The sequence below is a fragment of the Prionailurus viverrinus genome, chromosome D3, assembly GCF_022837055.1.
Source record: "Prionailurus viverrinus isolate Anna chromosome D3, UM_Priviv_1.0, whole genome shotgun sequence".
Lineage (NCBI taxonomy): Eukaryota > Metazoa > Chordata > Mammalia > Carnivora > Felidae > Prionailurus > Prionailurus viverrinus.
In genome coordinates, this window is record NC_062572.1 from 59,960,767 (window position 1) to 59,974,131 (window position 13,365).

The window sequence follows — 13,365 nt, forward strand, 5'->3', positions numbered from 1 at the left end:
GGCCGTGTTGGAAACAAGTCTGGACATCTGGGTGCCGACCTGGGTGGTCTGGGGGCCGCGCCTCTGCTAGGAAAGCTGGGCCGTTAGCACTGGGGAGGAGCACAGAGACCAGCCAAAGCCCTTGGCCGGAGGGCTGGGTGTCAGAAGTCTGAAGGTGTCTATAGCCAGGGAAGGGGAGGCAGGTCAGAGGAGGATAGATGTGGCTTGTTGGCTGAGGCTCCAAATTCCCTATAGGAAGGGGTGTATCCAGTCCTTAGAACCTGCATCTCTCATTCCAGCCAAGGAAGCCACTTCCTCACTCTCCTTTACAGTCAAAGCCATCTTTTCAAGGTCCATCTCCTATCGTCTATCACAAACTAACCATGGGCCTGGCCTCTAAGGCAGGCTCCCTTCCAGCTGCCTCCACAGGCTCTGGGAACAGAGAAGAGGAATGATCCAAAAGCTTATTGGGCTTTCCCTGCCAGCCCTGTTCCCTTTCTTTCTCTCTCAGGAGGCCCCAGCCACTGGGATTTTTTCCTTTCCTCTCCTCCCTTCCAGATGTTGCCCAGGGCTGCCAAGGAAGATCAAGGACATCCCGAGCTGGGGCTCTGGCAGGCAAGGGGGTGAGGGGTCAGGGGCATACTTGAAGGGACTCCCAAGGCCAAGGATGCAATGGCTTCCCCCTTCCTTCCCACTCATTGTGACTGGAGGTGAGCTTTAGGGAGCAATGGCTTTCCAAAGTCCAGAACACTGTTGACCCCACCAGACTCTGAGTCCCTGGCTCTGCTGGTCCCAAGAACCCAATCTTGGTGACTGATTTGTTTGGATGCCTTTTTTCCTGGGAACTCGAAGTTGCATAGTGCACACTGGCAACTCCCGGGGCCGGTATCCCACCACATAACTGGGGATATTGCTTCAGGCTCATGACACCCCTTGGAGATAGACCTCTTCACACAGCGGGTGCAAGGATGCTCTCTGTGGCTCATCCGGTGAGACAAAGCCAAGCCAAGTATTGATTTGACAGAAAGATATGGATATGTTGGGTGGATAATGGTTAGGCGATCCTATTTCTTTCTTTTCCTGTTCAGAGAACACCTCTCCTCCGCCTCACCCCGCTGGAAAGCAGAGGCCGGATGAGGGAGAGTGTTCTCATCGGTCACCCAGGGACGCCTCCATTCCCCCTGGGCTCCTTCCAGGAGTTCAAGACCATGGAGCCTCTGGGGACAAGGTCCCCCTCTCCCACCATGGCAAGCACTACCAACATCTTCACCTCTCCGTATATTCTTAGAACCAGTCAATATGATTAATTTTACATGGGTATAATTTCCTGCTGCTGCCGCAGAGCCCTCCCAGCCTCACCCATCAGCAGCGACATGATACAGTTTCTGGTTATATTGGTCAACCAAGATATTGATATTATTAATAATGGATATCTATATGCTGACCTTTGTCCACACAACTGAATCACTCTGGGCTGGCTGTCACATTTCTTTAAGAGCTATTGATAAGCCCATTACTGGAAGGGCATGTACAATCTTAGGTGTGTGCTTTTCACTCACCTTCAAGCATCTCCTGTGAGAATCTACCTTTGTTAGATGAGCCAGTGTGGGTATGGTAGTGTGTGCAAGAAAAAGTCTGCATGCACGTGCTTGTGCGATGAGTATATATATATGTGTGCATGCACATGTGTATGTGAATATGCACATAAGTGTGTGTATGAATGTGTGTGTGAGTCTGTCTTGAACACTGGCCCTTTTAGAGCTGATCAAATAGTCAATTAGAGCATTATAGGGAGGTAGCAGAATCAGAGAGTTCCTACAAATACACTGTGATGTAGTGTTTGATCTTTGGATGCCTCTTGTCTCCTAGGACTTGCGCAGGAGGCTTGGCTTTATAAGGATATTATTAGGTTGATGCCTCGTTCTCTCAATGTACCTGCCAGGCAAGAGGCAACACTCGCTGCAAGCAGTCTGGTCAGAACCAGCACGGGGAGGTGTGCTGAAGGCTTTGCTGCAGGCTTGACTTTAGGGGCATGCTGCTTCCAGCCTCAGTCTCTTTATCTGAGCAGTGGCAGCAATGGGTCAGGATCCACTTTCTTAAGGCAAAGAGAAGACTCTGACTCAGTTCGGCCTCTCAACCTTCTGTGTTGAAACTCCTGATCAGAGGAGTGCTTGACACACCTTGTTATTTATTACGCATTGGGAGTGTGGCCCCTTGTCCATCAGAAGGGTTCTGTGGTAGAACACATGCTTTGTGTGCTCATGTGTGTCACGACAGGCACACAGATCTCATTGCTACGTCTGTCTATGATTGCTGTTACTTCTACCTGCATGGACAATGGTGTCAGGGACAGTGCCTCTATCAGATCAGTCTACAGTAATCTGTTCCTGTTTGGACTCCGACACGCTCACTTGTCAGGGGATCCCCTCACATGCCCCTGAAAAGGGAAGTTGGCTAGCTAGAGAGATCTTTTGGATCCTCAGACATAGTGTATGAATAAACCAGACATGGATTAATTAGGTGTGACTGCATCATTAAATTAGAATAATGAACAAACAGCCACGTATGGCATTCAAATTTGCCTAGAACGACTCCAAGGGTTGCTTTCAAGTAAGTCACCTGTCAGTTTGTAGGTTTTGGGGACTCTGGAGAGTGAGGTTCCCATCCTATATTGAGAAGTGAATTCTTTAGGCACCACCTACTCCAGGCAAGGACAATCCTTCAACGGGCACCCAGACTCCACAACCAAATCCAAACAATGGCTTGGTTCGATACAGCATCATCTATGCACGCTTCAGCTGCGAGCATTTCTCAGAGTGAAATACGACAGTAGCACAGGTGCTCAAGAGACAGGAGGGAGAAGTTAAGAGGTGTGAGCAGCGGATGTGAAATGCATTGATCCTGTAATATTTATGTGGATGTGCACATCGTCGCTTGTGCATGTGCACGCGCACACACACACACACACACCTTTTGCATTTCCATGAATTCCTTTTTCTTCTGTTGACACTCCCCATTTCAGCCAGATAAATGTGAAGGTGAACTTAGTCTCAGTTGTGTGATTTTAGAAACAGCTGCAGAATGGCAGCCCCCTGCCCTCTGCAGACAACACCCCTCAAAATCCCTGTCCTAGGACACAGAGGCTGTGCAGCAAGAACCATTTATTTTAACAAAGAGGAAGAAGGCAACAGCTAAGAGGGAAGAAAATGGGAAGGAAACTCACTAGCCTCACTGGAGAGCCCTGGGATAGCCTAATTCACAGGGGGCTTTGTTAGTAAGATCTGTTAAGTATCTAGAAACCTTTGATCTGGAGCTGCTTTTAACAAAGGTGATAATTAATTAAAGCAGAGTGTTTGCAATAAAGTAACATTGTGGTCAGTTTATGCGCTGTCCAGAGCCGGCCTTCGGAAGTCTCTGTCAATTAAACTCTTGTTGGAGGCCAGCTCATTATCAATTTTTTTCCCTGAGCTTTGATCAATATTTTTGGCTGTTCTGTCCTCACAGAGCCAGAACTACGTCTGTCTCCATGAGGGCACCCATTTATTTACATCTTGCAGATGGCCACGTAGGATTTGTTCCTGAGCTGAGATGCTGGGGATCGCTCAGTTTGAGAGCTTCGGTCAGCTAATGCTGGAGGGGAGATACAAGGGAGGATAAGAGAGACCAAATATGGAGCAAGTAAAAGGGGAGAAGGCCTGTGAGCATATGGTCTAGAAAACACCCCCTTCTACTTCCAAAGGGACTTGGAAAGGAGGACAGTTACCCTGGGGCTGCCCACCTGGCTTCCTAGTTGGTTCCTGCAAGGCTGAGTCTCAGGCTTTATACCCATCCAGAGGCTACTGGGAACAGGATGAATAGGGACAAGGAAGCCCCTAGGGCAGGCACAACAACTCTGGAAATTCCTCTGTCATCATTTCTACCCTTATCATTGTCTTTTTATCCTGGCATTTCGAACAGCACTCTATGTTGCCAGGTGGAATTTCGATTTTTCTCTTTAGGCCCCACCTTGCAGTTTGTGAGGATGTCTTAATGGCAAGGAGAAGAAGGAAAAGAGGGAGACGAAGACTGATAGCCAGAGGGTTACAACTAAGTTGGGGGGCTCTGTTCCCCTCCCCTAGGCTATTTAGGTAGGACTAGACGAGGATTAGACACTTTTTGTGATTCTTGGAGAGTCTGTGTATTTAAGAAGGCAAAGGTAGAGGTGATGAACTTGCTTCTCTAGTTGTGGAGACACCAAAAGGAAGGCGTCCTGGTCCCTGCCACACCCTCCTTGCATGGAGGGAAAATGCAACACTCTGCTTGGAGGGGCTAGCTTGACTGCCTTGATCAAGTCCTCTGTGTGTGTGTGTGTGTGTGTGTGTGTGTGTGTGTATGTGTGTAAACACTACAAGAGAAAAAAAAAGCAGTTGCCAGGGGGCAGCAGGTGGCATAGGAAATACAGTGAGTGGAGGGAATTATCTCTGCAGAGAGCTGGGTTCTGTGGCTGGCTACTCAGATCACAGATAGAAGGTCATTTCTACAATGAGTCCATAGGTGAGCAGAAGCAGGCAAGCATCAGAAGGATGATGAGTCAGGGGGAGATGGAACCTTCTTTTAAACCTGGACTTTTGGGTGGGGATGTGAGGCAGATAAACAAGAGCACACCACCACACTGGCACTTAGATCATGGATAAAATCCAAGCTAGGAGTTCCGAGGTGCAGCACGTATGTAAGCACAAGGACGGACGGTATTGTTCTCCCCACCTTCTCTCCTTTTCTCCATCAACCATCTCCCTGATCACGCATACTGCCTTGCAAGATGAACCTACCCCTAACATCATTCCATTTGCATTTATCATCTCTTCCCTGGACGCACACACGCACACATACATACACACATGTAAACAGAAGTTCACACACACATGCTCACACCAACACCCACACGGGCTGTGGCATCTTCCCTCCCCCAACCCTCGGGGACCCACAGATGCACACAGATTTTCACACCCTCTAGCACTTCCCTCTGCGTGTCACATGGGATTTCCCTTCCAAGTTCAGAAACATTGCGCTTCAGCCACTGTCAACCAGCACTCCCAGCTTCCGGCTGGCATCTGGGCCCTACGACTTTCAGTTTCCCTTTTGCTCTGCTAATGATTTTGGGCCTCATTTTCTATGACTTCTCCCTATCTTCTATAGTCTGCCCTCTGCAAGTCCCCTTCGAAGAGATCCTTCCTGGGTCAGTTTGGAAACAGACTACCTTGTGATGACGTGAAATGTGTGAGCTGTGCCACATTTCCCCCAAAAGCATCCGAGGCAAGTGAGACCAGCTGTTTTCTCAGTTAAGAACATGGTGTCTTAAGTATCTTCTCAGGCATCACTTAGAAGCCCCTCTCCCATCCTGGTATGTAAATAATAATAATGAGGATTATCATGCTAATAATAGTGAGAAGGATGGCCATAGTCAAGTCCCCGGAGTGTGGCATGATCACTGGGCATCAGGAGTGCCTCTGGAAACTAGCTCTTCGAAAACACACTCACAACTTTACAATATGCCTACGTTATGGGGGCACACATCTATGGCATACCTTTTTGTAATTGTGTTCCTCTGGGTTGTTTTCAAGCTGTGACTTTACTCAAGAAAAGCCTTTCTTTTTGTTTTCTTTTGTTTTGTGTTTGAGAAGCCACAAACATCCAGCCAACTGGAGCAGGTGGAGAGAGTGGAAGTAAGCCAAGGGGGTTCTTTCAACCCAATCTAGAATTCCCATTAAAGCTGAGGGGGGAAAAGAGTGTTAACATCTCCCTGTTGAATTGAAGTGGAATCTAGGCCAGCCCTGGTTCCCATATGTGTGGGATGCGCTTAGTCATGCTTGTACATGGATACATATACGTGCACATGTGCATATTATCTGTGCGTTGATTCTGAAGAAGTCTCTTCAAAAGATAAATAAAATTATGTAAAGCAGCAAATAACCACCAGTCTCTTCAATAAATCAAATATTTCCCAATAATGTTTTTCTTTGCTCCTAAATAGAATACTTACAAACATCTGGGATTTGAGATTTTTTTATGGGGGCTGTTACTTTGGTTTACTTTAGTTTTGCAATGATTACTATTGCTTATTTTCTTTAGTGAATTTTTTAAAATGTTTTTCTTATCTCATTTTCCATACCTCTTTCTCACAAGGCAAATCTTTCTTTTAAAAACTATAGGTGTGTGCCCAGTCATTCTACGAGTGTCTTTCCCGGGACAGACTGAATTTTTATTTTTCAAAGTAAATTTTTTTTTAAAAGTTCATCTGAATTGAGCTGATGCCCATGCTGATACTTCAGCTTCACTGTCTCTTAGACTCATTTGAAAACAGAAATCAGATAGAGCCTCACTGGCTTTAATTCACCTACCTAAGGAAAAAAACAAGGAGCCCTCCCGGCTAAAGTCAAGCGGTGGAAACTTGATGTTCTGAAAATGGCTACATCTTAAATGAAAATATAAGGCACAGTTTTATGAAGATGGTCAAGAATCACCAAAACAATCATGACACTTGCTATTTCCCTTTCTCCCAGCTGCACCCCAAATTAAGGGGCTTCAGGTACTTCCTTGTCAGGTACCGCTGAAATGAGAGGTTGTGTTTCGGGTGATGAGTATATTTTTAAATGAAATACTCTCCAGAGCTCAGTCCACAGAAGGTTCTATTACTTTGTCCCCACCCTCCCTCTGGATTTAGTGTGAAAGTATGAGGGGCTGAACTCCCTGAAGCTGTGGATCCTGGGTTGGGAGCACCCTGGGGCTGCCAGTAGACTAGGTTTTCCTCCACACAGTAGGGGGAAATCTCAATGCAGAGTGGTTACCCAGGCACAGATTTGTTCTGACTGGTTAACAAGAGGGACTGTGATATGGACTTGGCTGTTTAGATTAAAATGCATCGCAGGCTCTGGGAACAAGCACACATCAGTAGTAAAGGCTGTTTAAACCTTTGGGGACAGCCTTATGTTTAGATTACATTAATTCATAAATATTATACTAAATACCACTTAAATTGGACTTAAATGACTTCAAAGATAATGCATTACAATATGGCTATCCAGAGAGCACTAGTCTTTATGTCTCCCAGTAACTCAGTCTTTGCTGCCTTCTATCCTGCTAGACAAGACCAAAGTTATGAATGGATTGCTGGCTTGTTCATGTGTGATCCACTGACTGCGTATGTGTGTGTGTTAGCAGGCATGGGAATGTGTGTGTATGTATTTTCAGTCACTGCTGTTTGTTCTCCAGGAAATAAAAAGAAGAAAAGAGAAATAAATGTAAAGTGAGATAAGGAAAGAATTAGACTAGTGGGTGACCTCTTCCCTTCCCCAAGGGAGAAAAATTCTATAGGAAGGGACCAAATTGGTCCTCAGCTCACTTGTGCTGCTATCCGGGGAGTTTGCCTGTCTCCTCTTTAATCAATAGTACAATGTCTTTCTCTTTGGAGCCTGGAAAAAACAATCTTTCTCAAAGTGCTTCTAATGGGGGCAGAAAAGAAGACACTGAGTTAGCCGGGAGAGTTTGCATTGAACTAGGTTTTCTTCTTTGGGTGTTATTTCTTTGAATTGTAATTCTGGGCTTTTTTTCTTCCTTTCTCTCTCTGCCTAGCACCCAGATCTTCCCCACCCCTGCCCAAGTGTTTTCTAGTCTCCAGGGGGTGGATTTACCTTTACAGTAATTACCCCAGTCCACAACTGCTATTTGCTGCCTCCCCAGCCCAACAGCCTTTCTCTGATACGGCTGGGTTTGCTCCACAACACCCACCCACTCCCTCCTCCACAGACTCCCAATTTGACTGGAGTAATTGCCTTTTAAGGTTCACTCTACGCATGGCAGGTATTCCATTAACCCTTAGAACTCCTTCCTTCTTTAGTTACCTGAAATGGCAGGTGGCAAACAAATGGATACCCACCTAAAATCTCATGCATTTAATTTAATTTTTACTTATTTTTCTCTTCTTTCTTTCTTTTTCTCTCCTTTTTTCTTTCTTTTTCTTTGCCAATAACATGCATATGCCATCCACACTGAAGGCCAGTATCCTGTCATGTCTCTCAATTTTATACCAATGTGATTCATTAGAAGTTAGAAATTCAAGAAGGGGAAAGAAAGAGCCACAAATATGCCCCGAAACCAGGCTTAACAAAGGCATGTTTCTATCCTTAGCCTCATGTTGTCAATTTAGAGTTGGGGAAAATCTAGAAGCCAAATGCAACCCTCATTCTTCAAGCCTCATCATGCTTTTTGACTTAACAGTAATTAATCACCAATGGCAAGCGAGTAATTTTTTAAGGTGGCCGGAGGCTTATTTTATCAGGATTAGCTAATAAATCAGGCTGTATCTCTGAAGGAGGAGTTCAAACTCTTCTAGGACTGAATAAACCAGACCTCAGAGAATGCTTCATTTATTCAGCTCTCCTGGAGCTTCCAGGCACTGTTAGAGACATTGTGGCCCAACCCTGCCTATAAAAATCCAAGGGACAGAGAGGCAGGAAGTTTCATAGGGAAAAATATATATGCTTAGGCTATGAAGGGTGGGCTGCGACAATGAGACACCAAGCATGCCGGAGCCAACGGGCCTGCCTGCCACTGACTGAGCCAGTTTAGGGGAAGAATTATTTAGAAAACGAAGTTTTGCTTGTCCTAGAAATCCTGGCCAGATATGTGTATATAGTATATATATGATACATATGATAAAGCTATAATATAACCTTCTCTGGCTTCCTGATGCAAATGATGATAATTCTACTTCTTTGCTATAGTACAAGGGAGTCCAAATAACATCAAGAACATAGTGATGATACCAGCAAGGGATCGTGAGAAGAAACCAAGGAATATTGTTAAAGTTTATCTTCCTTCGAAATAAAGAAGTAAATAAAGTGCTCCAAACCCGGATCTCTTAAGAAGCTCAGCTCTTCACAACTGTCTTTTGCCTCTGGTGGGTTCTAAATTTTTTTTAACTTTAAAAATTTAAATCATCACACGAACTGATCATTAAGATGGGCAAAGGATTTCCCTATTTATGCTTTTTAAATTTTCATTATTACTATTTTTAAATCTGGGGACATATTAGAATGACAAAGATTTGATACAAACCTTGATTAGCTTCTAGGGAGCTTGATTGGAAAGGGAAAAACTATAAAGATACGGTTGACTTGAGGTGGGGGGAAGGAAAGAAATATTATTTCAAAGACTGCCTCCCCATTTCACCTTTCCAGTCTCTCTTCTGATCAGACAGACATTTTCTCCATATTGGATAAAGGTTGGTTTGTTCTCCATTACAGCCCCCACCCTCACCCCACCCCAGCAAACCCAGTATATTTCCATTCTGCTGTGTTTTTGTGCTACTCAACATGCCATTAACTTTAAGATTTACTCCTCAGCAGGCAAGCTGGAAGATGCTAAAGCCAATAAAAACTGCTCTCTGGGACTCCAACTATGAAGAGTTTGGAGCTCTGCTTAGTATTCGGATGAAGGGAGGGCTGGAGGAGGGAGGGAGGTTGTGATAGTGAAAACCACTGCTGCTTAGAGAGCCAGACAGCTCTGCGCTCTGCACCTAATGTGCCGGAGGATCAGCTCTGTTCATAGCCCATTTGTGGCCAAGGATGAGGCTGCTCTCTGTGTGTGGGTGGGTGTGCGTGTGCGTGTGTGTGTTTTCATCTTTAAAACCACCAGCTCTAACACAGCATCTTCAGTGGCTCTCCACACTACTGTTTATTAAAAACGGAACGTCCATACACATCCCTTACAACTTCCTTAGCTCGGTGCTCCTTCCCTGCCTGACGATCAATCTCTCTCAGAAAGCATTTAACTTGCCCACACAGCTCCAGCCCGGATTAATCCCCACTGCACATCCTATACATTACTGTTAGGGAGCGGAGCACTGGGCTAATTTCGTCACCCACCAGCCACCCACACACGTTCTACAACTGAACACGTTTGGGGATCTGCCTTAAAGATAATAAAACAAGGAGAAAACAGGCAGGCTGCAGACAATTCTCATGACCACTTTCCTAAAAAGTTGCTGGGTTTTAATTCTTTGATTATTCTGTCTCCCCCTCCCCCAAGCACTCACTAGCAATGATTGCTTCAAGGGAGAGAAATAATGTACTATAAGCTCTCTGCATGGTGAGTTTGGGATAATTTAGGCTACACCCTTCAAAATGCATATCTTGCACACACAGATTTTTCCCCCAAAGCTCCGCTTTCCTGAGAAGGGGATCATTCAGGCTTCCCTGACCCCCCACTCCACCCAGGGGATGGCTGGTTCCTTGCTAATTCTTGCCTTAGGTTTTGTCCCTCCTTCCTTCAAACATCAAACACCCCCTCCCCCACCACTCACACCACAACCAGATTATTGAGGCACATAGCTCGACAGGGAGAGTTTACTGTTAAATTGATAGCGAAATAAAAATATCTCTCTGAATTTGTCACCTCTCTTCTTTTTAGACGGCTGCGCTCCTGCTACTCTGGCCCGGAGCGGAGAAGGAGGAGACCATCTCTTAATATTTTCAGCACCACGGCGATGGACAGCACCCTCGGTCCCTGGCCCGCTGAGCGCCCGCCAGTCTGCTCAGCGTCCCGGGCTCGGCCGGTGCAGCTGTCCCCGTCCCAGTCTTTCAAGTCGCTGCACCCAAAAATCCAAGCCCCGCTTCCCCTCGATCCTCTCTTTCTCTCCATATTCTGCTTCCGCTGCTCTCCCTACCGCACCGCTTCTATCAGCTCCTCGCCCAAAATCCAGCCTTGCCCCAGCGAACAGCTCCCCACGCACCCCAGTCCTGGTCTCCGCTGCCCGAGCGCCTCCCTCCTCGGCGTCCGCCCGAGGCTCCCTCTCGCGCCGTCTCCCGCTCGTCCGTCGCCGGCCGGCCGGCCGGCCCGCCCGCTCCTTCTCCCCGGCAAAGTTGGGAGGGAAAGGTGCACTCACCTTTGTGCATGCCTGTGAACCTGTCCTTCAGAACCGTAAGCTCGTAGATCTTGCCGAACTCCTCGAAGAGGGGCTTGAGGTCCTTCTCATCCAGGTTGCGGGGGATCTGCCCAATGAACAGCTTGATGGCATCGTGGTCCTTCATGGGAATGGTCGACGGGTTCCCCGGGCTGTGGCTTAATCCGTTCATGTGCCCGGCGCTGCCCGGGCTGCTGCCGAGCCCGTTGGTACTGAGGCTCGCGTTGTCAGCCTGTCCGTTTGCTAACGTGGCCATCTTTATATACATAGAGAAAATCTTCTTTCCTTTTATTCTTTCTCGCTCGCACTCTCTCTCGCTCTTCTCCCTCGCAAGCTCGCTCGCGCTCACACACGCACACGCATACACACACTCGGGTTCTCTCCCCCTCGGTTTCTCTACACCTCGCTCTCCTCTCGCTCTCTGCTCTCTCTCTTTCTCCTCTCTTCTCTCGCTCGCTCGCGCTCGCGCTCTCTCTCTCCTCTCCCCGCTCTCTCTCTCCCTCCCTCTCTCCTCTCTCTCCCTCTCTCTCTTTCTCTCTCTCTCTTTTGCGGTCTGATCTTTTTCTTTTCTTTTTTTCTGTCTTTCTTTTTCTTTTCTTTTTTTTCTTTTTCTTTTTCTCTTTTTTTTTCTTTTTCTTTCTTTCTTTCTTTTTTTTTTTTTTACATTGAACACACAGGATCTCTGTCCTTTCCGTTTAAACAGGCTGGACCGGTTCAAGTTCCGAGTCAGACCAGGGGTGGGGGCGGCGAGTGAGCGCGCGCGGAGGAGGGGGGGCGCGGGGCCCGGAGAGGGCGAGACGCGGGGGGGCTCCCGCGCGGCGGCGGGCGGCGGCCGGGAGCAGGACGGCGTGGGGCGGCGCCGGCCCCGCCGCGCCTCCCCCGTCGGCGGCCCCGGCGAGCGGCGGTGGTACAGTCCGAGACAGCCCCCGGCTATAAATAGCGCCAGGCGCATGGCTCTTCGGGAGGCGCTGAGATTCCGGGCCCGGCGGCCGCGGGGAGCGGGTGCCCGTTAGGAACGGGGCTGCTGGCCTCCTCTTTGCCTTTTGGGGGTTCTTTTTGTAATAGCAGCAGGTGCAACTTTTTGTATTTTTAAAACATTGATTTTCATTTTCGTGTGGGTATGTAGGGGGGCGTTATCCACCGAGCTGCGCTCTATTAGGGCGCCAGGCGGGCGAAGCAAAGGCAGGGATGGCGGGCGGGGCGGCGGCGAAGGCGGCGGCGGAGGTGGAATGGGCGCTTTTTTCTCCCATCTGGTTCCATTTATTTATTTATTTATTTATTTATTTATTTATTTATTTAGACTAGAAAAAGCGAGTCGGCTTGGAGGGAGTCCGCCCAGCGATCCGAGTGCGCATTGATCAGTGTCGAGAGAAAAAAAGCTACATAAATATATATTATGTGGATAAATCTGTAGACAAGAGCTCTCTCGCGCGCGCTCTCTTTCTCTCCGTGTCTCCCTGCTTTTTTCCTTCTCGAATCCCCAACCTGCCAGAGCAGCCCCAAATCTTCGCCCTCCCGCACGGCATCTGCCGCCACCCGAGCCACCTGGGAGGTCGGAACTGGGGGAGCAGTTGGGCCTCGCTGGGGGGGGGGGGGGAACGGGGCGTAGAGATCCGGGGCCCGATCCTCGTCCCAGCCCGCCTGCGAAGGCTGGAGGTGGGTGTTTCGGTCCCGGACGGCCTCCCCCGCCCGGAAGCGCGGCGGCTGGTCCGGCAAGCGGCTGGCGGGAGGAAGGTAGGAGCCGGGCGTCTCGGCCGGCTCGCCCGCCGTGGAAGGAGGCAGGGATCTGGGTGCCGTGCCGGGTCGCTGAGCCAGCGCGAGGAACCGGCTTGATTTGGCCCTCGTCTGCGTTACCGGTTCAAATTGAAATTTTTTCCTTAATTCACCATCAAAGAAATAAAGCCCCCGAATCGCTATCCGGACTGCGGCCGGACCCAGACTCGCGCGGCGTGCGCTGCCCCCGCGGGCTTCGTTGGCGGCGCCTCCCTCTCCAGAAGTGCGAGGCTCGGAGTCGCGTCTGCGGGCTGGAGCCAAGGGTCCGGCCGCCCAGCCCGACTTTGCCGGGTTCCCCACCAGGCCCGCGGGGGCCAGAGCCTCGGCCGCGCAGGAGAGGGAGTGGCCGGCGCGGGAGCCGGGTCCAAGCAGCCCCGCCTCTGGGGGCGAATGCTGGTGGTGAACTTGGGTTGGGAGAGCAGATTTTCATTTTAATGATATTTACCTGCCCCTCATCCTCTCCCACATTTGCTTTTCCAGGGCAGCCTCTTCTCCATGGCTTCAGAAGCCGGGCAAATTAAAATAACGCGCCCGCTCCCCTGCGAGTTGCAGGGGCAAAGCTGCCGGCCTGACTCTGGCTGGACCCCCACCGGCCCCCTTCGGGTGTCCTGGGTTTCTCTTTTCTTACCCTCGGATTACATGATGTTATTAGACAATATGTTTACAATTTTATT

The 13,365-nt window shown here is 48.7% G+C and overlaps 1 protein-coding gene across 14 annotated transcripts in view; it reads right to left on the reverse strand.

The window, feature by feature from the left end:
- The window catches only part of CELF4 (CUGBP Elav-like family member 4), a 295,532-nt gene extending 284,346 nt beyond the window's left edge, over positions 1-11,186 (reverse strand). For all 14 annotated transcript variants that reach the window (XM_047828544.1, XM_047828542.1, XM_047828537.1 and 11 more), the window contains exon 1: positions 10,901-11,186. In XM_047828544.1, coding sequence (XP_047684500.1) covers positions 10,901-11,186 — 286 coding nt within the window. The remainder of the gene's footprint in view (positions 1-10,900) is intronic.
- Positions 11,187-13,365: the final 2,179 nt, after the last annotated feature.